Source organism: Aedes albopictus, chromosome 1 (assembly GCF_035046485.1).
Source record: "Aedes albopictus strain Foshan chromosome 1, AalbF5, whole genome shotgun sequence".
NCBI lineage: Eukaryota > Metazoa > Arthropoda > Insecta > Diptera > Culicidae > Aedes > Aedes albopictus.
In genome coordinates, this window is record NC_085136.1 from 318,156,102 (window position 1) to 318,178,022 (window position 21,921).

General features: G+C 42.6%; 4 protein-coding genes across 4 annotated transcripts in view; 1 reads left to right on the forward strand and 3 right to left on the reverse strand.

Moving 5' to 3' along the window:
- LOC109423638 (intermembrane lipid transfer protein VPS13B-like) overlaps positions 1-634 on the forward strand; it is a 60,257-nt gene extending 59,623 nt beyond the window's left edge. The window contains exon 10 of the mRNA XM_062847202.1: positions 33-634. Within this exon, the coding sequence (XP_062703186.1) occupies positions 33-470 (438 nt within the window). The 3' untranslated portion in view covers positions 471-634. The remainder of the gene's footprint in view (positions 1-32) is intronic.
- LOC115264138 (protein THEM6) lies at positions 510-18,427 on the reverse strand. The gene is made up of 2 exons (XM_029867512.2): positions 18,272-18,427; positions 510-1,293 (listed from the first exon to the last, which is right to left on the reverse strand). The coding sequence occupies exon 2, from the start codon at positions 1,291-1,293 to the stop codon at positions 703-705; it is 591 nt and encodes a 196-aa protein (XP_029723372.1). The 5' UTR covers positions 18,272-18,427; the 3' UTR covers positions 510-702.
- On the reverse strand, positions 2,980-4,711 carry LOC115261758 (nucleotide exchange factor Sil1). Its single transcript, XM_029867497.2, has 2 exons — positions 4,458-4,711; positions 2,980-4,272 (listed from the first exon to the last, which is right to left on the reverse strand). The coding sequence occupies exons 1-2, from the start codon at positions 4,567-4,569 to the stop codon at positions 3,050-3,052; spliced, it is 1,335 nt and encodes a 444-aa protein (XP_029723357.2). The 5' UTR covers positions 4,570-4,711; the 3' UTR covers positions 2,980-3,049.
- A 2,031-nt stretch (positions 18,428-20,458) lies between the features above and the next one.
- On the reverse strand, positions 20,459-21,694 carry LOC109398588 (protein THEM6). The gene is made up of 3 exons (XM_062847203.1): positions 21,293-21,694; positions 21,073-21,210; positions 20,459-21,003 (listed from the first exon to the last, which is right to left on the reverse strand). The coding sequence occupies exons 2-3, from the start codon at positions 21,203-21,205 to the stop codon at positions 20,558-20,560; spliced, it is 579 nt and encodes a 192-aa protein (XP_062703187.1). The 5' UTR covers positions 21,206-21,210; positions 21,293-21,694; the 3' UTR covers positions 20,459-20,557.
- Positions 21,695-21,921: the final 227 nt, after the last annotated feature.

Consider the following 21,921-nt stretch of genomic DNA (forward strand, 5'->3'; position numbering starts at 1 on the left):
CAGTCATTGATGTAAAAACTATTGTTTTTCAGTCGTACCCAATCTCCAGTCGAACGTACCAATTTGTGCAGGAATCAACCATGCAACTGCCAAAGCTATCCTCCTACTCGCTGCCTCCACTGACGAAGCAAACCACCTCCGCGACCCCCAAGGTAAGTAGAAACCCAGCGCCAGTCGCACCGAAGCAGGGAACCCCATTCGCATCCCCCGAAGATGATGACATGACTGCCGGCATCGGCGACGATGTGGCCGTCGAAATCGGTGACGAGGACGACGGTGGTGACCTCGAATTGATGGACGATGTCCCGATCATTGAGGGGGACCGGGGTGCCACCGATGATAGCGAACGCCGCCTGGTGCTCTACGTCGACGAAAACTTGGCACACTATTTGGTAAAGTACGTCAGTCTACTGAAGAAAAGCCAACAACCGGCCGGGACGGTTGTTTTTGCTCCGTTCGACGGGCGGTAGGCGGACGGGAGGGATATGGGACTGTAAATGATACAAGGATTCCTTTGGAAAAAGAGCTATTTATTCGAGGCAATGCATTTTAGTCTGTTTTAAATATTAAACATTTTTGTATTATTAATTCTATATACCGCTCCACGGGAATGCAATAAATATTACAAACAGTATCCTAGGCCATCGATGATCCGAAAGCCATCTGGACACCAGGCTGCTTTGGGTTATCTCGGTACACACCCTACTTGTCCTTCCGAAGTTTTTGGCTGGACGTTTCGATCGATTCCAACCACTGCTGCAACTCGGCAGGCATCTCCGGTTGCTTTTCCACTCCCGGAAATTCCTTCATCAGATCCAGCACGTTGACCTTGGTGATGCACTGCTTGGACATGGCCACCGCCCGCACGAATCCGTCGGCCAACGTGACAAACTGCTGCTCCAGGTAGATCGCCTTGTCGTCCCACCACACCAACTTGGTGGTGATTTTGTACGCATTGAAGATCGGAATGGTTCGACGGTAGCGCACGCTGGACGCTCCCTGCACGGCACCGCCACCCTTGGCCTTGATTTTCCCATAGATGCCGGTCAGCCCGTAGAAATGGAACCGGGCAAAGTCCAGCTCGCGGATGTAACGAGCGTTGTTCATGTGCCGGATGAAGATGTCCACGTCCTGGGTGGTGCACAGGCCGTAGATGGTCGTTTGGTCAGTCACTTTCCGCTTTCGCTGGAATAGCATTCCATAGCCGAGCGTTGCCACGCATCGTATGAAGTAGTTGACGTCCCAGATCACGTACAGGACCAGGAGGGCAATCAGAAGCCCGCAGGTGAACATCTGAAAAAAAAAATAGGGTAAAGGAGTTGATTTTAGTCATTTTTATGATTTTGACAAGAATTGGTACTTGCCCAAGGTGGGCGAACTGGTACAACTAGCCAATGAGGCTTGAGATCCAAGGACTGAGAAAAGTCCATTGGTCGAACTTTTGAGAAAACAGATTGGCATAAGTTGTCGAGAAATTGGAGAACTGATCTGCGGATATTCCGGAAGGTGGAAGCGTAGAAGATCAATGGAGCGCCATCAAGAACGCCTTCATCGCCACTTGCGAGAATAATATTGGTGAGCTACGCATCAAGAGAAAGCAGTGGATCACAGGGGGGAAAGATGGAGGTGCGAAGGAACGCTAAAACCGTGATTGAGCGAGCGAAAACACGAGGAGCCAAAGCCGTAGCTCGTCAGCGTTATTCGAAACTCGAGAAGGCAGTGGAACGCTCCTGTAGACGGGACACAGCTGAGGGGACTCTCTTGTCGAAGAAGGCGAGAAAGCCGCAAATACCAGCGACATTCGTCTTCTCTACGATGTCTCACGTCGCCTTAGTAGGACTAAGATGAATGCTACGGTGCCCATGGAAGACACGCTTGGACAGCTATTGACCGACCCGGCTAACCAGTTGAAATGATGGTTCGAGCACTTTGGAAACCTTTTTCAAGTGCCAGTCACGCCACCGGCATCTCAGCATGATCCACCAAGAGTTCGACGCGCCCGTTTCAACACCAAAGGTCCATCATTACCAGGAGATAACTCTCCGAAGGCAGCAAGCAGGATTTCGTGCCGGTCGATCCTGTGTGGACCATATTGTCGTGCTCCGTATCATCTTGGAGCAAATCAATCAATTCCAAGAGTCTCTCTACCTGGTGTTCATTGATTACGAAAAAGCTTTCGACCGTCTCAATCACGGAAACATGTGGGAAGCCCTCAGGCGCAAGGGTATCCCTGAAAAAGTCATCGGCCTCATTCGAGCACAGTACGAGGCATTTTCGTGTATAGTACTGCACAACGGTATCTTGTCCGACCCCATACAGGTCAGAGTGAGGCAAGAATGTATACTATCGCCACTACTGTTCCTCATCGTAATCGACAAGATCCTGGTAGGTTCGATTGATCGTGAACCAAATCGTGGCAGCCATGGAGCACCTAAATGACTTCGAACTGGCGTTGCTCTCGTAGCTCAACAGCGCTCTGATATTCAGAGTAAGCTCGATGATCTAGCCAATCGCTTCTCGGCGCCAGGTCTTACCATCAACGTCAACAAGACCAAATCGTTAGATGTAAACACGGTCAACCCTTCCAGCTTCACGGTAGCTGGGCAAGCAGTGAAGGAAGAATGTTGAAAGCTTCCAATATCTTGGTAGCCAAATGGCTATCTCTGCGACCTCTACAAAGAAATAAAGTAAGTCGACAGAAGCTTGACCAAGCCACAGGACAAGACGATGGTAAGCAACCGACCAGAATGAAGATCTCTTACTTCGGCCCTCAGCAAAACCATTGGTGCTCAGGACCTGAGACCCCAGGACTGAATGTAGTAAGTGAGTACATAGTCGTAATAGGTCAATTCATATCACGTGATAGTGTACTATAACGCCCTACTGCTTTTGAAGTACTGCTAACGCCCTACTTTCTCTCATCCCATTTTGAATAGTAGAATGCAAGGAAGTTTTTTCGAAATAGTAATTTACATGCATTCAGTTAGTCATTAAATAATTTATTACTTAAACGTAACCACATAATTTCACACCATCTACCTCCACCCCCTCACAGCTCATCCTTTGGCAGGCTACCCCCGTACAGTTCCTCCACGAACTGATCTATCGCCTGTTGGATTTCCACCAGGTAATCCCGCCCGTCCTTGTCACCGTTCCACTCGTCCAGCCGGGTATCCAACTGATTCCTCAACACCAGCAGTGTATGCCGAAACAGCGGACACTTGGACCAAACTTCCTGACACAGCCCGCTGCGAACACTGCGCAGCGCGCCCACACATTCCTCGGTGAGATTCTCGTCCTGAAGGAAGCCGGCTTTGTTCTGGTGGAAGAACTCCCCCACTCGGCCGCAGTACTCCGCCTTGCGCAGACCTTCCTTAAGGTTGGTGGATTCGTATCGCTCCCGAGTAGTGGCGTCCACTTCCTTTCCCGTCAGAGCATTTTCGTAGTCCTGAACCAAGTCGGTAATTAGCTTGACGATCTTTACCTTTACCCGAAGTTCGATGTTCTTGTTCAGGACGTCGAAGAGCAGACTGTAACCATGTGGGTTGAGAAGTTCACTTTGGGCGAACGGGAATTTTCGCACCAAGCTACCGAAGGCGTACAGCCCGGCGGAGATTTCCTCGGACTTGGACGACTGAGAAAGTTTGGTCAGTAGAATACTTCCACCATTGCGTTCAAATAGCGCAACTTTTGCCTTTGGATTGTTCTGAACCACCGTCCCGAGTAGTTTCAATCCGTGAATCTTCAGCGTTGATTCGGTTTGGTTCAAACTCGGCCAAATAATATGTTCGAGTCCCTGGCGATCGATAAACTCGTTGGCGTTGTCAATCTGATGAACCAGATATTGAAGGTCTTCGAACATTACATCCAACTCGGCCTTCACCGCGTTCTCGGCCAGGTTCTTGGATTTCAAAATTTCCGCAAATCGCTCAAACAGCGCACTCATGATATCACTATCACTCTTCACCTCCAGATTGACATCCTTCAGTTCCTTTTTGATCTCGTCGTAGGTCTTGAACTTGGACTTGACTTTCTTGAGCTCTTCTTCGTTGTACTTGAAGTCATCGCCGGGTATATTTTCCAAGGCTTCCTTCAACTTGCCGATGTTATCGTATGGTAATGCGGTGCCGTGGTCCTGAAGTCCTTCGCCGGGAACCGTGGATAGCGATCCAGTGGATTGCGTGTCATTGTTTTCCTTTTCCAGAAGTTTAGCTTCTTTCTTTCCGGTTTGTAAATTTATCCTAACGTGCAGACCTTGCGGTATGGGTTGACCTACGATAGACCAAGGACACAATGTTTTGTTGCACATTTTCAAAAAGAATTTTAAAACAGACTGTAGAGAACCCAATAGCTGACACTTCATAATGTTAATAGTTTAACGAGATTTGATGTCGAGATCAGAGCTATTGGATACTCGACAACCTTTTCACTCCAGAACTCAGGTGTTCAAACCTTACCTTCTTCAATCTCTTGCCACTCCTCTGTGGCAACAAATTGCGTTTTGTTCTGTGCTCCATGGCACGATACCGACAACAGCACTCCGTACAAGATTATGGTGAATAGATTCATGGTAACTTTAGATGATCAACACTCAAATTTTATTGCATTGAAACAGATTTCAATTCACTACAATTCAGCCACTTGTTTCATCACTGACTGACTGTGCAGCCCGGTGCGCGAATGAATGAAAACAAATTATCACTTTGAGATGGTGCGATGGTGCCTGCATACACGTCAGTATGGAACGTGGTATTTCAGTACACATAAATTTTACCATCAATACACATATACCTTTGACGAATATTGCTGATGATGTGTTTTCGCGATGTAGATACACATGCGCGTATGAAAGTGGTTGTGCTCAAGATTTGAAAAGATTGCATGCAAGAAATTGTGAGAGGTTGGGCCACTGTGCGCATTGGCGTGTCTAGATTATTCTGGAAATCCACATTGCACATGGATTTCCTGAATATTATATACGAACATTGAACGTACAAATTTGAAAAATAGTGAATGTAGAAATTTGATGTCTTATTAGCCGCGGTTTTTTACCACTAGCCCGAAAGTCTCAATACAGAACGTAATATACTGCATTTAGTTCACCACTGAACGATCGCAGAAGTTTTCAGGAGTGCGAAGACGCAAATAAAAGTGCGCGATTGCAACGAATCAACCCGATGTCTTCAGAGCACTTATTCAGCATAGTTTGAAGAAATAGTGCACCGAAGACACTAGCGTGATTTGTTGCGATCGCGCACTTCTATTCAGGTTTTTGAACTTATGAAAGCTAAGTTCGCAGTCCAGTGGCGAACTAAATGCGCTATATTAGTTTGAATACCAAAGGCTGGGTATGCTGCGCAAGTCAGATCCCATTGTGATCCACTAGCCTCTGCCCAGCAACTCCTATCCCTACCTCGTTGTGGTACCAGCCGGAAACTATGAGTAACCTTAGAGAATATCGGGTAACCAACCCCGGTGGGAACATCGGTCGTAGGCTGACAGGAAGGGGGGGGGGGGGGGGGGGTTTGCTTCTGCAAACCTGAGCGTCTGTTTTCCAGGAGGAGCGGCTCACAACAGCGTCTGATCCCCATGTTAGAGACGGCTGATCAACGTCCAAGCACCGACGGTGGCCCAAGTGCCAGGGAAGAACTCCAAGCTCAACTGTACACTATGGTCCTCTGGGAAGTAGGGGGTAGGTGTCAGGCCCTACGAGCCAGCCGTAAAAAAAAACATTGTAACGGAAAATCAGCAACAGAATAATACGAACCAAGACCAACGGCAACGATCGGTCGACCCCAGCGAACAAAAAGGACTTGCGATTGGAAACTCGGTACGTGGAACTGCTGATCTCTCAACTTCATTGGGAGCACCCGCATACTCGCCGATCTACTGAAGGATCGCGGGTTCGGCATCGTAGCGCTGCAGGAGGTGTGTTGGACAGGATCCATGGTGCGAACGATTAGAGGTAATCATACCATCTACCAGAGCTGCGGCAACACACGCGAGCTGGGAACAGCTTTCATCATGATGGGTGATATGCAGAGGCGCGTAATCGGTTGGTGGCCGATCGACAAAAGAATGTGCAGGGTGAAGATCAAGGGCCGATTCTTCAACTTCAGCATAATAAACGTGCACAGCCCACACCCCGGAAGCACTGATAATGACAAGGACGCATTTTACGCGCAGCTTGAACACGAGTATGATCGCTGCCCAAGTCACGACGTCAAGGTCATCATAGGTGATTTGAACGCTCAGGTAGGCCAGGAGGAGGAATTCAGACCGACGATTGGTAAGTTCAGCGCCCACCAGCAGACGAACGAAAACGGCCTACGACTCATTGATTTCGCCGCCTCCAAAAATATGGCCATACGTAGCACCTTTTGTCCAACACAGCCTCCCTTATTGTTACACCTGGAGATCACCACAGCAGACGGAATCTCAAATCGACCACGTTCTGATTGGCGGACGGCACTTTTCCGACATTATCGACGTCAGGACCTATCGTGGCGCCAATATCGACTCCGACCACTATCTGGTGATGGTTAAACTGCGCTCAAAACTCTCCGCCATCAACAATGTACGGTACCGGCGACCGCCACGATACAACCTAGAGCGACTGAAACAACCGGATGTCGCCTCAGCATACGCGCAGAATCTGGAGGCCGCGTTGTCAGACGAGGGCGAGCTCGATGAGACCCCTCTAGAGGACTGCTGGAGTACAGCGAAAGCAGCCATCAACGACGCAGCCGAGAGCACCATCGGGTACGTGGAATGGAATAGACGGAACGAATGGTTAGACGAAGAGTGCAGAACGATTTTGGAGAAGAACGCAGCGAGGGCGGTAATGCTGCAGCAAGGGACTCGACAGAACGTGGAACGTTACAAACAGAAGCGGAAACAGCAGACCCGCCTCTTTCGGGAGAAAAAGCGCCGCCTGGAAGAAGCGGAGTGTGAAGAAATGGAACTGCTGTGCCATTCCCAAGAAACACGGAAGTTCTATCAGAAGCTCAACGCATCCCGCAACGGCTTCGTGCTGCGAGCCGAAATATGCAAGGATAAAGACGGAAGCCTCTTGACGGACGGACGTGAGGTGATCGAAAGGTGGAAGCAGCACTTTGATCAGCAGCTTAATGGCGTGGAAAACATAGGCACGGGAGACCACGGCAACGAAGGAAACGACAACGCCAGTGCAGCGGAGGAAGGAAATGAACCAACTCCCACGCTAAGGGAAGTTAAGGTGCCATTGACCAGCTGAAAACCAACAAAGCAGCTGGTAAGGATGGTATCGCAACTGAACTCATCAAGATGGGCCCAGAAAAGTTGGCCTCCTGTCTGCATCGGCTGATAGTCAGGATCTAGGAAACCGAACAGCCCAACTAACATTTTCAGCGCTATAAGCTTCAGTCATTTGCTTTCTGTTGTGTAACCATCGAGTAAAAGCAGTCAAGGCTGAATAAAAGGAAAGCTAGTCAAATATAAATCATAAGCTACTACACGACTGCAAAACAAGCACCATACAGCTACCAAACTCGGTTTTCAGAAATCCATTGCTTGTCACTGGGGCTGCCTTTACTCCACCCTATTCCAACTCCGGGAGATTTCCCGGAAGATGTATAAACTTGAACACATTGAATAGGAGTCCCCACTAACAAAACAGCTGCTACTATACAGTACAATTCATTATACTGACAAATCCCCAAACCAGCAGCGCTTTAAAGGCCGTTATGCGATTTAATTACGGCTAGAAGCTGTAATAAAGAAACTGTTGGTTTACCAACACGGCTTGTCGGATGTAAAAATTATTGTCAAAACAAACTTTAAGCGGGATATATAGCTGCTACACAAATTCTTTACAGCTATCCATGTATGTGCTGTGAAATTATTTGGGTTGCTTTTATTGCACTTTAATTCAATGCTGGAAGATTTGCCGGAAGATGTGCAAATCGAGTAAGAGTCCCAGTTACTACAACAGCTGCTTTTATACAGTACGTTTTATAATGTTGCCAAAACACAAAACAGCAGCGCTTCGTAGCCGTTTAAAGAACACTCTTTCAGCTAGAAGCTGTGAAGAAGAATCTGTTGGCGCAACCACACAGCTTGTTCAAATATTGCGTTTGACGTTTCACAAGCTTTTACAGCAAGATGAAGTTGGGTAAGGTTTCTTGTGGCACAATTATGAAGCCTTGTCTGGAGTAAAACAAAACGGGCTATTTTCTATGTTATTAGTATATAGCAGTGTGGCAGCGAGGACATCATCGAGACCAGTGGATACGGAGATCGGGAGTTCGATTCCAAGTAGCTGCAAGTACTTTCATTATTCAATTTTAAAAGTGATAATTCCAGTTCCACATGTATTGCGTCACGGTATCCATAACCTAATTATATTTAATCGTTCAAAAACTAAAACTATTATTTAACAACTGCGAAAAGGCTGAAAAAGCGCCTTCTCTTTGTTATTCAGTTAGTGGTTACATAGGAGCCGAGAAAAGAGCTATGACTAGGTGGCAAAGAAGCTGATCGCACAGCATGTACAAGTTGATTAAGTTCGCCAGATTCATTGGTATAGGGCTTGCATAGAAGCTTCCGTCCATATGTACAACACAGTAACTCAGCATCAAGCCGTATTAAGGACGCTTTGTTGACGTTTACATTCACAAAAAATGTTAGTTTGGAGCTACCGAAGGAGTGGAAGGAAGGGTAATCTGCCCTATTCACAAGAAAGGCGACCATTTGGAATGTGAGAAACTTTAGGGCGATCACTATTTTGAATGCTGCCTACAAAGTGCTATCCCAGATCATTTTCCGTCGTCTGTCACCTGAAACGAATGAGTTCGTGGGAAGTTATCAAGCCGGCTTCATCGACGGTCGGTTGACAACGGACCAGATCTTCACCGTACGGCAAATCCTCCAGAAATGCCGTGAATACCAGGTCCCAATGCATCGACAGTATCGACCGCGCAGATCTATGAAGAATCTTGGAAAACGGCTTTCCAGGAACTAGACTGTTTAAAGCAACGATGGACGATGTAAGGGTTTCGGGTGAACTATCCAGTTCATTCGAATCTCGTCGGGTACTGCGACAAGGTGACGGACTCTAATGCCTACTCTTCAACATCGCTCTGGAAGGTGTGATGCGACAAGCCGGGCTCAACAGTCGGGGAACGATTTTCACGAAATCCGGTCAATTTGTGTGCTTTGCGAACGATATGGACATTATCGCCAGAACATTTGGAACGGTGGCAGAGCTGTACACCCGCCTGAAACGCGAAGCAGCAAAGGGCGGACTGATGGTGAATGCCTCAAAAACAAAGTACATGCTGGTAGGCAGAACCGAACACCACCGAATCCGTCTGGGTAGTAATGTGACGATAGACGGGGATACCCTCGAGGTGGTGAAGGAATTCGTCTACCTCAGATCCTTACTGACGGCTGACAACAACGTGAGTCGTGAAATTCGGAGGCGCATCATCAGCGGAAGTCGGGCCTACTACGGGCTCCAGAAGAAACTGCGGTCGAAAAAGATTCACCCACGCACCAAATGCACCATGTACAAAACGCTAATAAGACCGGTGGTCCTCTACGGACACGAGACATGGACCATGCTCGAGGAGGACCTGCAAGCACTCGGAGTTTTCGAGTGACGCGTGCTAAGCACGATCTTCGGCGGTGTGCAGGAGAACGGTGTGTGGCGGAGAAGAATGAACCACGAGCTCGCTGCACTTTACGGCGAACCCAGCATCCAGAAGGTGGCCAAAGCTGGAAGGATACGGTGGGCAGGGCATGTTGCAAGAATGCCGGACAACAACCCTGCAAAGCTGGTGTTTTATTATTTATTATTATTATTTCTTTATTGATATTCATGTAACGTAAGGTTAACCCTTTTAAAAATGTTACAAAGTGATGGAATTCATTTTACGACAATCTATGCCTTAATTAATCTATGTTCCTGAACCCGATTCCTTTAACTCTTTTACTGCACACGTTCTAGTTCTTCAAGAAGACCCTTTCTGAAAACGGATATAGAAGATGATGACTTGAGGTTAGGGGATAAACGATTCCAATAATGAATGCCTCTCACAAACAAGGATTGACCATAGTAAGAAGATGAATGATGTGGTATTATCAGGCTCATTGTCCTCGTATTTCTCATAAACTGAAGCTTATTGTAAAGATAGTATGGTATTTTATTTTTAATAATTGTAAAAATTTGCAAACATGATCTATAACTATAAAATTTTGAAAACTGACAACCTAGTAAAGCATCTTGCAAATGGGAAACGTGAGAGTACCTTGAAAGATTGAAAACATATCTAACACAGGCATTAAGTGCCACTCGGAGTCTATTAAGAGAAGAAGCTGAAGCATTACTATACACAAAATCTCCGTAGATAAAATGTGGCAGAATTAAAGACTTAAATAAATTGATTTTCATGGAGCTGTCAAGGTGTCTGGTAACCAAATTTAGCTTTTTTAGAGTACCATAAATTTTTCCACACTGAGAGTTTACAAAAGCATCCCATTGTAAACTCGAAGTGAATAAAACTCCTAGATTTTCCAATTTATCGAAAAACTCAACTCTTTCTCCATCAAAGAAAATCAACGGTATTTGAGGCGGGTTCTTGAGCTTGGTAATAAGCATAGCCTTGGTTTTCGCCGCATTTACAGCTAAAAGATTTCTTTGCGACCATCTCAATATATTATTAAGGTCATGATTAATTTTTCTAGCCATATCATGCGTATCAACATCACCAGAGGTACACAGGTATATTTGCACATCATCAGCAAACATATGAATAGAACAAAACTCTAAATTAGCAGGTAAGTCATTAATGAACAAAGAGAACAAAAGTGGCCCCAGCACAGACCCTTGAGGTACGCCAGACTTGATAGATCTAAATTCAGATAGGACTCCATTATGCAACACCGCTTGTTGACGATCGCTTAAATATGATTCAATTAGTTTTGCAGAAGGCAAAGTAAAATTAAATTTATTCAATAACTTCTTCACTAGTTTGGAGTGTGAAACCCGATCGAAGGCTTTAGCAAAATCTATAAGCAGCAGGATAGCTATCCCTTTACGGTCAATTGCACATGCAATGTCATCATGAACTTTGATCAACGCGGTGTTTGTACTATGCCTACAACGGAATCCTGACTGATAGGGATGCAGAAGATCATGATCAACAATAAACTCGGTTATTTGAGATTTTATGAGTTTTTCAAGAACTTTTGATAATGAACTTAAAATGCTTATTGGACGTAAGTTGGAAACCGATGAACTGTTAGCTTTCTTTTTGATCGGAATTATTTTGGAGGTTTTCCAAGCACGTGGAAAAATAGAGGTGTTGATTATGCAATCTAATCTAATCTAATCTAATCTAACACATACGCAGCCAGTACAAGAAAGCATCCTGGAAAATAATCGGGTTAGATTACGCCCGATTATTTTTCTTGTCAGTATTGATGCTTGCAGCATATCGAAGATATGTCACAAGCGTCAAAGCGGCCAGGCCTACTGCGTAGCGTTTACCGCAAAGATGATTCTTTGAAATGATTCGATTTCAAGTCATTTCAGCTTAGAATCGAATCACTTCTCGAATCTACAGGGGAGGAAGGATGCGTGGACATACCGTACCAAACGCTCCATGGTGTAAGATATGATAATGTTGTGAAAATACATATTATAAATGAAAAAAAAGAAACATGGAACGTTCTCACCGAATTTGAATAATTCGTCCGTAGATCCGCTTGAGAAGTGATTTTTTCGGCGTCCAAGGGCTTAATGTTGTTAACTGGATCCATGAGCTTGACACCTTTACGTCCCTCAGTCACATCACGATATCGAATAACAAATACGCATTATTTGATCGAAATTCTCGCTGCTTTCGATGCTTGACCTTACACAGAGCGGAACCGCGAGATAAAAACTCCAAGAGTCTTCCAAATGATCTAGAATCGAACCATGGTGAAGCGACCGAAACTTGCACAATCTTCGTATGTAACTCGTAGAGATATCGGAATGATGCGGGAAGGAGTTTTTCCTTCAATTCCACTGGCAAACAAGCCGCGGCTGTAAACTAAGTGCAGTAAACGCACTTTTCACACTTCTTTGTCGCGGATGTTTTCGCGTTTGGACCATTGAATCACTACAAGGCACCTTTCATGACGACCGGACACGCGGTGGCACGATACTTTCAGCACTTTCAGCGGATTTCGTTACCAAGATAACATTGCCACTCTGGTTTCCACTCTGTAGAACCGTATTCGCGGACATAACATCGGCCGAATTTTCACATTTCAATATTAGCTCAAATAATCGTAAATCGAAAACTCGCGGAAACGAAGAAAAAAATGACAGCGAAAAATTTTCACACCCGCACGCGTTCGCGGACTGCTGCGATCTCTCCCAAACAAGACATTCAATAGAGGTGTTGATTATGCAATCGAATAAAAACTTATAAACAGGTAAAGCAAGTGGTAGAAGAATTTTAATGAACCTAATGGGAATGTTGTCCAAACCAACAGCGTTGGACTTAATAGAAAAAATAGCGTTAACGATGTCACTCTCTTGAAACAAATTAAATTTAAATCCATCAGAAGGACCAAAAAGCGGATCTATTGAGGTATCAGAAGTAAAATTAGAAACAAAATAATCATTTATTTGATTTGCATTTAAACCATCATGATCTGGAAAACTAGAACTTTTCGAAATTCCCAATTTTTTAATATTATTCCATAACTGTTTGTTAGGTAAGTTCACATTTAAATTTTGCTTGTCGTAATTAATTTTCGCGTGCTTTATTAATTCATTCACAACATTCCGAAGGCGTTTATAAGTACTTTTATCCACTACAGTTTTTGATCTTTTCCATTTAGCATATGCCAGGTTTCTATTGATTATGGCATAGGAAATATCATTATTAAACCAAGGGGTTCTATTTTTCTTTTTGCGACGCAACGGTATATACTCATCATGTAATTTAAGAAAATGATAATTAATGAAATCAATCATTTCATCGGGGTCGTCCATGCAAAAATAAATATTCCAGTCAATATCATGGAGTTGAATATCATATTCAAGTAACGCCATAGAATCAAAATTCACGTAGTCACGGTACAAAACAATATCTTCCTTTCTATTGAATGATAACCGCAAAGAACAAAACACTAAATCATGGTTTGATACACCAGGCATCGAAAGCTGATCCTGTTTGGCAACAACGTCATGTGCATCAGTTATAAAGAGGTCAAGCAGAGAACATCCTGTTCGATGAAAATACGTTGGTTCAGAATTGACACACATGTAAGACATAGAGTTTAACATATCTTTAAACCTGCGAACACGAGAAGAAAATCTTAGCAAATCCGTATTGAAGTCACCTAGAAAGAAGGAGCAATCATAGTTAAGAGTACAGTTTTCCAAAATGTCGTTCAAAACATCGGTGCAATCAACGCCCGGGGGATTGTAAACTACTCCAAGGAACACTTTATCGTATCCAACTCTAATTTCAATATTGAGATACTCAGTACCATAAAAATCATTAGCTGAACTCTGCGACAAAGACACTACTTTATAAGACAAACTATTCCTTAAATAAATACAAACACCTCCACCATGTCTATTTCTATCATTTCGAATGATTTTGTAGCCTTCCATACTAATCATTGCGTTACTAAATGAATCATTTAGCCATGTTTCGGTAAAACAAATGATATCAGCTTTACTATCTTCAAAATTCAGCTTGAGTTCATGAAATTTCGAGAAGTTACGAGCGGTTAAGCTTTGGACATTAATGTGACAAATATTCAAATAATCAGGTTTCAATGCAGCATTGAGAACAATTCGTGGTATTACATTGTTTGGAGAAGCATTACTAGTGGAAAAATTAGCCATTATCCAGATTGATGAACGATTGAAATTTCAGAACTGATCCCCCCATCAAACTCAAACGATGTGCAGCATCGAAGTTAAAGGAAACAAAACTACTAACTAAAAATATACTCATTACAATATTTGCGTCTAATCCGTTTGCAACTAATCCGATTGGCACAAGAAGGAGTGGAGTGCAGAGAGCACGATGGGCGGACCAGGTGGAGCGTGACCTGCACTGAACGAAAACCCCCGCCGAACGCAAAATGATTCTTCATTCAATGCGATACAGATCCGCAGAATCTCAATTTCGAATGATTTCACAGCAGAATGATTTTACTGCCTTCTACTGAATAAAAATCATCCTATTATAAAACAAAAATAGACGCAAACATAAATGATTTTTCGCTTGACGTTTGTTGTGAATGATTATCATCACCAAATCATCAGAAACCATATTCCACTGTGTTCCATACCGAAAATCATTCGACCATTGAACGAAAATCCCCACCGCCCAACGAATGAATCCTCATTCGAGCGTATGCTCAAGCGCTTATTCCCAAAACTGAATGACAATCCCGACCGAATAATTTTCTAAACAACAATGGCGGATTTTTATTTACTCTTTATATTCTATTATTTTGTATGTTGTCTGCCTTTCAGTCAAATATGAAAAGATGGAATTAACATATGAGCATTATGCTAAATCAAGCTGAACATACTTTATCAAAGCCGCGTTCCGAAAATCATTTAGTTTTAGTTTGATTTTCATTTAGCTGTTGGAGCGCCATGCCAGTTCAAAATTCCAAAGTTGAAGTGCCGCAGGAAAGGTGTCGCGTAAAAGTGTTTGACTTCGGTGAAGTGTGAAAAAAGTGAATGTAAGATTAAAGTGAAATGTGATTTCTGTATACGAAAATTCTAAATAAAGTTTAATTCATACAATGAAAATGTGTTATACTTTTTTTTTTCAAAACATCTAATATTACAACCATTCTACTAGTTTGCTTGGAATTGACTTCAATTGAAATCAGTTTCGTTCAAACTAGTTGTGATGGTTGTAATATTAGCTGTTTTGCAAAGTATTAGAAAAAATGAAATACATACAACAACGTCTATATGAGCAACATCAGATTTTGCAAACAATTTCATTCATAAAACGACCGGTGGACTGTATGGGTTTTGAATGATAATCATCCGCACCTGGATTTGTTTTGATTCTGAATTGTATGATTATAATGGTTACTTTGAAGGATTTTTATACCGTGTGTTTTGATTCTGTCAGATAAGCATTTGAATGACAAACTTCCAAAAATCATCTGATTTTAGGCATGGGGCTCGGATGAGGCAAGATTCATTCAATTGCTGGCGGGGATTTTCGTTCAGTGTGGCGAGCAACCGAGTATTGTGGCGTACTATTATTGATAATGTCTTGTCTTAAATGTGATGTTGAACAAATAAATGTATGTATGTATGTACAAAGGTTGCTAAAAGCGTGCGAACACTCTAGTTCGTTCGAATCTCGACGAGGATTTGCTGATGGAAACTGAGATGAACTCTCGTTTTTGTTGTTTAACCTTGCGGTTTCAAGAGTGTCATGCGTAGAATCGAGTGTGGCGAAGTTCAACAGATCCGGCCAAGTTGTTCATTTAGCTGACATCATGGATTTCGGCAGAACTGACAGGACTTCACACCCACCTGAAACGTGAAACAGCAAACACGCTATTTTTTTCTCGCTCATCGGCTGTGCTGGCAACGCACAGAGCGCTGCAACACATGCACAAATGACCGAATGTGTTTAAAATGTGTGCGCGCCACACACATTCCATGTGTTCCCGGCCTCATACTCATTTTTGTGCGGCTCGGTGGAAACGGAACAGTCAAACGTCTCCCGAGCCGCGGCCAAACAGTTTGGCACATGTAAACATGAGGTGGATTTTCGGGATTTTTTCCATCGAAGAGCTGGAAAGCAGATGGAAATGGAAATGTTTTTGACGCATTTCCAACTGCTTCAGCTATTCGATGGAAAAAATCTCTGAAAATCATGAAAATTGCATTTGTTTTTTCAACTTCCCAAAACAAAAACAAGTATGGAAGCGGATTCCATATTCCAGGCGTTCCACAGAATGTGTGTTTTGCACACATGGTGAAACCACAGACAAACAGACGTAACATCTTGAACGATTTTCATGAAAATTCATCGCCCAGTTCACACTACCACCACCTGGTGGAAAAGTTGCACGAATCACTGTGTTGTGCAATATCGTCAACAGAAGACGCTAGTGTGAAACGTCAAACGCATAGAAAAACGATGCGCGCGCCTCTGGTTGTGAAAGTCACAACTGTGAAAATTTAAAATGATTGTTAAAAGCGTGGTCGATGGAAATTTCGCAAGTGTTACGTCTGTTTGTCTGTGGTGAAACCTTCACCCCCTCAACACAGGAATGTGTAAGGCCCATGCAACACACAAAATGTGCGGCATGTAAAGAGGGTCGATTTGAGAGCGACCAACACAGCCGCTGTGTCGGTGTGAGTTAGCGTGAAGGTCTGACTGGCAGTGCATGCATCAAAAAACGGAAAACATGCTGATAGGGCAATTCATGTATTTTGGACAGGCTGAGGACAACGTTAGAAAAATCGCCCTCTAGCTTCCTTAGAAAGGAATTGATTATTTTGCAAAGTTACTATTACGCTTATAATATGATTGTACTTTGCGTTCCTGGTGATAAAAAGCTTAACGAACGCATTTTAGTCTGAGAAAATCACAATTTCCAATCGTCTGTTAGAATTGCATTTTGGACACCGAATATATGTTTTGGACACCCTCAGGTATATATAATTTGGACAGGGCAATTATCTCCATGTTTAGCCATGAATACTGCTTTATCATGAAAGTAAGTTAAATTAACAAATAGTTTCATGTAAATAATCAAATTTCTCCGCTTAACAGGCATCTATTTTGATAACAATTACAGTTTTTTGTTAAAATCGAGGATATATCGCCAGAACCACATAATACGCCTTCAAGTATGCAATCGCACAGCATCCCCATGTAGTTCGTCAGATGACCAAAATATATTTACAGTAAAAAACTTGTAATGTATTTTGGACACCACCTATTTTAGGCGTTCTAGATGAATGTTAAGAGATTGGCTGCCCAATGCTTCTTTATTGAACAGTTTTCATTGCAATAAGGCTTTTAAACTTCTTACAATTATTAATTCAACGATTTTGAGGTGAATATTGTATGTGACTGTGAAGCGTATGTCGTCTTGCATACCTGTGCATTTGAGGGGTTTTAGTGAAACATTTTACATTTTCGATAATTTTGAAGTAAATTCTTAATTGTTAAGCGTATTTTCAACGTATGTCATCAGAATAGGGTCTGTTTGATCCAAAAGTCGATATTCAGGAGTATCAACTTCTATTGGCTCTCCGGAACAAGGCAAACATCGCCGTGCATGTCCAAATTATATACATGTCCAAATTATATTTTTTACCCTAGGACAAGCCTTGGCAACAATCAATGTTACGATAGACGAGGATGGCTTCGAGGTGATGGACAAATTCACCATTGACAACATGCAGAGCACGCTAATAAGACCGGTGGATCATTTGGTGGATCTCTACGAACATGAGACTTAGACTATGCTCGAGGAGGAACTCCAAGTACTTGGTATGTTCGGACGACGAGTGCAAAGACCAATTTTTGGAGGCGTGCAGCAGAACGATATGTGACGGCGAAAGATGAGCCACGGGCCAACACTACAAAGAGAAAATCACGACACAAACTGACGACAATGATGCGTCTGCTGAAAATCGAAATGTTTATCATATCCAACCGGTTGACCATGCAAAACCACCGAAAGTTACATAAGAAAGAAACCGGCTTCTACCTCGAGGAGGTCACTTTTGTTTTTATTTCCACCTCTGCCCAACTTATAATAGGTGTCTACGTAGCCCTAAATGATGAGTGGTGACAATTTTGCTGCTTCGATTTACATTTTAATGGGTAAAACTGTGAACTTTGCTACGCTGTGTCTTTCTACTAACTTAGGTTGTAGTGTGGCAATCGAATTAAAATGATTCCGCTAAAAAGAAGTCTAAACTTTAGTTCCCATCTTTTAGTCACACGTTTTATATGCAACGGTACAGCACTAGTTGAACTGCATCACACCGAAAAGAAAAGAGCTTAAAACTTTCACATTCGCCACTCGATCGCGATTATCTTCTCTTCCGCTCTTCAAGAAGTTTAATGAGCGAACAAAAATGACGAAAAGGTGAAATTGTGACGGAAATCTCCGCGGCGTCAATGACTGATACCTAGATTTAATCAATCTAACCCGACTAAGTTGGTATCATTTGATATACATCTAGAGGTAGATCGAGGCAATAAACACTTACCTTGCTGAAAGATCGATTACTGGTGCACAATTTTTATCCAACACACGTCGTCCAAGCGATTTTCCGGTAAACCGTTGAAGTTCAAGATCGGTGCACGACTGCGACTGCAGCAAACGAACACCGCGACCTGCGGTATTTTCACCTGCGTGAGTTGTATCGGGGAAAGAGAGAGAAGAGAGTTTACTTTCAGATTTGAGAAAACTCAGAGATTAGGATCCGGTGTATACCTACTTAACTTCTTGTGTCTATTTTAAGGCGCAATGATATTTAACGGTCTGACGTGATTGGAGTCCCATTTGGCTTCTTCTTCGTGGCGTAACGTCGTAAAAGGAACCTGTGTCAGCGTAGTATTCTTCGAGAACATAATTTAGCTTCTTCTTCTTGGTGTAAATGTCCCAACTGGGAAAACCCCTGCAGCTTAGCTTTGGGTTTGATGAGCACTTCCACAGTTAATAATTGAAAGCTTACGAAAAGATCCTGGACAGACTGAGAATTGAACCCGTCCCACTTAGCATGGTTATGTTGAATAGCAGTGCGTTTACCGCATCGACTATATGGCAGGGTGGCCAGTGAATTTCAGATTTTGATTTCCCGGTTTTCTCCCGGTTTTTTTCCCGAAATTTTCAATTTTTTCCCGGTTTTACTTGTTTGTTTACTTGTGTTGAATAAAATAATCCCTATCGGCTTAGGAGCTGTTCCAGGATAAATTTCAGAACTAACATATGTTTGAATTTTCAATTAAACTCCTGGGTGAACTTCAAGAGATTCTTTTTGGTAAAATTCAGAAATAATCTCTTAAGAATTTTAATTCCTGATGACATTTTTTTGCAATGACAATAAAACATAGGTTTCTGTAAAAACTGTACATGTACATGTTTGCAACTGTAAAGTACTTTCACATTTCTTCTCATTTTTAGTTTGAACGTCGAAACATCATTTCCACTAGAATTGATACAGTATGCCTGATACTTGTGTTAAAATTTTGAAGATGTTTCATATCAACTTAATTTAAACAACATGTTCAGATTCAGCCATTTTTGGCACACAGGCTTCTTTGAAAAATATTCAAACTTTTGATGGAAAGCAATTATATTACAGAAATTCTTGCATGAATCGCCCAAAAACCGTTTTTCTTCGCAGTTGCGAAGGAATGACAATTCAAATGGCTGTCACTGTGGAATTTTTATTCCAGGAATTGGTCTAAAACTTTCTTGAGCGTTTGCTTTTGAACACGAAACTGGCCTTATTGCTGAATTCATTTGAGCAATCGTTAATTCCTTTTAACAATTTTACATTTTTTTTCAGAAAGCCTATTGTTTTGTGTTCGTCTCTCATGTTCCATATAATAACATCATTTGTTTTAGTAACACTTGCCAAAAAAAACTGCTTAGAATTACGTTTGGCCAAGTAAAAATACTGATTCTAGGTTTCAGTTTAGTTGTACATAACTGTTGTTAAAAATTAGCCAACGACAACGTCCTATTTACTCCATTTAGTCTGTCTTTCATCAATTCCTTGTTGCTGTTGTTAAAATACATTTCCCACAATTTCAATTTGATGTAGGTAAGTGAAAAGAAACATGTGAGTGCCCTTTTTAGTTTTTGTAGTATTATTGTATTTTGGTGACATCGATACAAGACTAATTCAGAGGAAGATTTCCCTTTACTAAAGTTTACTGAAACTCTTTACATTATTACGCAGGAATTATAAATTATTGTTTCTTCTTGATTTGCTAAAACTAAGAATAAAAACAGTTATAACTTTTAAATTGACTTAACAGATCGACTTCAGCAACCGATATTATGATTTTAAAATTCTCAACATCTAAATATAACGCAAGTCGTATTTTCAATAAAATATATTTAAATATATTTAACTTCTGTTAAACCAGCAACAAGCTTGGCATTACAGATTATTTTCATGGATGATAAAAAAGTGATTAATGATTAGAAATAATAGAGCAGTATGGAATTATTCCTGGAAATGCAAAATTTTCCCGGTGGCAATCTGAATTCCCGAATATTTCCCGGTTTTTTCCCGGTGATTCCGAATTCCCGGCTTTTTCCCGGTTCTCCCGGTTTTCCCGGTTCGCTGGCCACCCTGCTATATGGGAGCACCTTTGCAGTGGTGGAGATTAATATTTCTGGACCGTTCGGTTAGTTTAATTAATGTTCGATTATTAGAAAATAGGTGTTCAAAAAAGTTCGTGTTTAATATTTTCATACTCGAAATTATCCTAAAAAATTAAATAATAATGACTAGAAAAAAGTGATATTTTGCCGACATTTAGCGGTCTTTCCTCAGATTCCGACTGGATATCTCCACAGCGTTCATCCAGTGCCGTATCTCCTCCGGTTGTTCTGGTCTTGTTTGCCCGTCGTCAAACTGCTTAATCACTTTATCCAGCTCCACCCCCGTAATCGCCTGCCGGGAAGTGGCTACAGCGCGAACAAACCCATCGAACAACGTGACGAATTTGTGTTCGAAATATATACACTTGTCGTCCCACCATACCACGTTGGTCTCTATCCGGAACGGATGACCCAGCGAGAGCTGCTTGCGGTACCGAACCATCACCGAAGCCTGCACAGCGGAACCTCCCAAGGCACGCAGTTTTGTCCAAAACCCGGTTCGACCATACCAGTGATAACGGGCAAAGTCCAACTCCCGCAGGAAGCGCGCGTTGTTCATGTGATTCAGCATCATGTCGATGTCCTGTGTGGTGCAGATGCCTGTGAAGACGAAATTGTGTATCGATTTCTACATTCTAGTGAATTGACCCTCAGTAGAGGCAAACCTACCATATGTCGTGATGGTATCGGTCAGTTTGAGACCGCGTTTGGAACACAGGATAACGACGACCGTGAAGATTGCCCGAATGAAGTAGTTCAAATCGAAAGCGATGTAGAGCGCTGCCAAGACGATCCACCACATTTTTGCTAAAAAAAATATTCAATATCACTAATTGGTATATCAAGTTACTCTAACTACCGAAGTCTACTCGATTTCAACAGCTCATACCTTTTTATGATGGATTGTCGTCTATCCCAAAATCGATTCCGATCCACTCGTACCTTGACCTTACCAACTGTACTGCTGATTCGATACTGATGATAATTGCTATCAACTAAACAACGCTCGTCGTGGAGATTATGTGATAATTATTTTTGCAACTCATGACGCGCGGATCACAATGCGGGAAACAAAACGGAGAGCGTCTAATGCTGTCTATAGCTTTAGTTTTGGTCCCGATTACTGCTGTCGCAGCGCAGCTGCCTAGTAATTGACCAAGCGAGCAGCGACTGGTGTTTACCGGCTGAGAAGTGCATCAGCTACTGACGTTCTGCACTTTTCAACCGATGATAGGGGTAAAAATACAGTTTACAAGGGACACATATCTACATGCTACTAACGATGCTACTTATACTAACATCATCTACAGCTGGTTCGATAAGCTGCCATGTGTTTGTCATGTAGGTACGGGCATGAAGATATCATCGGCATTGATACGTTAGACTGACGCAACATTTCAGAATCATATTCTTTACCTAGTTAGTTACTAACATCTACTATAGCGGCGGTGATAAGGCATAACATGAAGCATATGTTTCATAGTAACCAGGAGGCAGATGAAGCGAGTTATAAGGTGG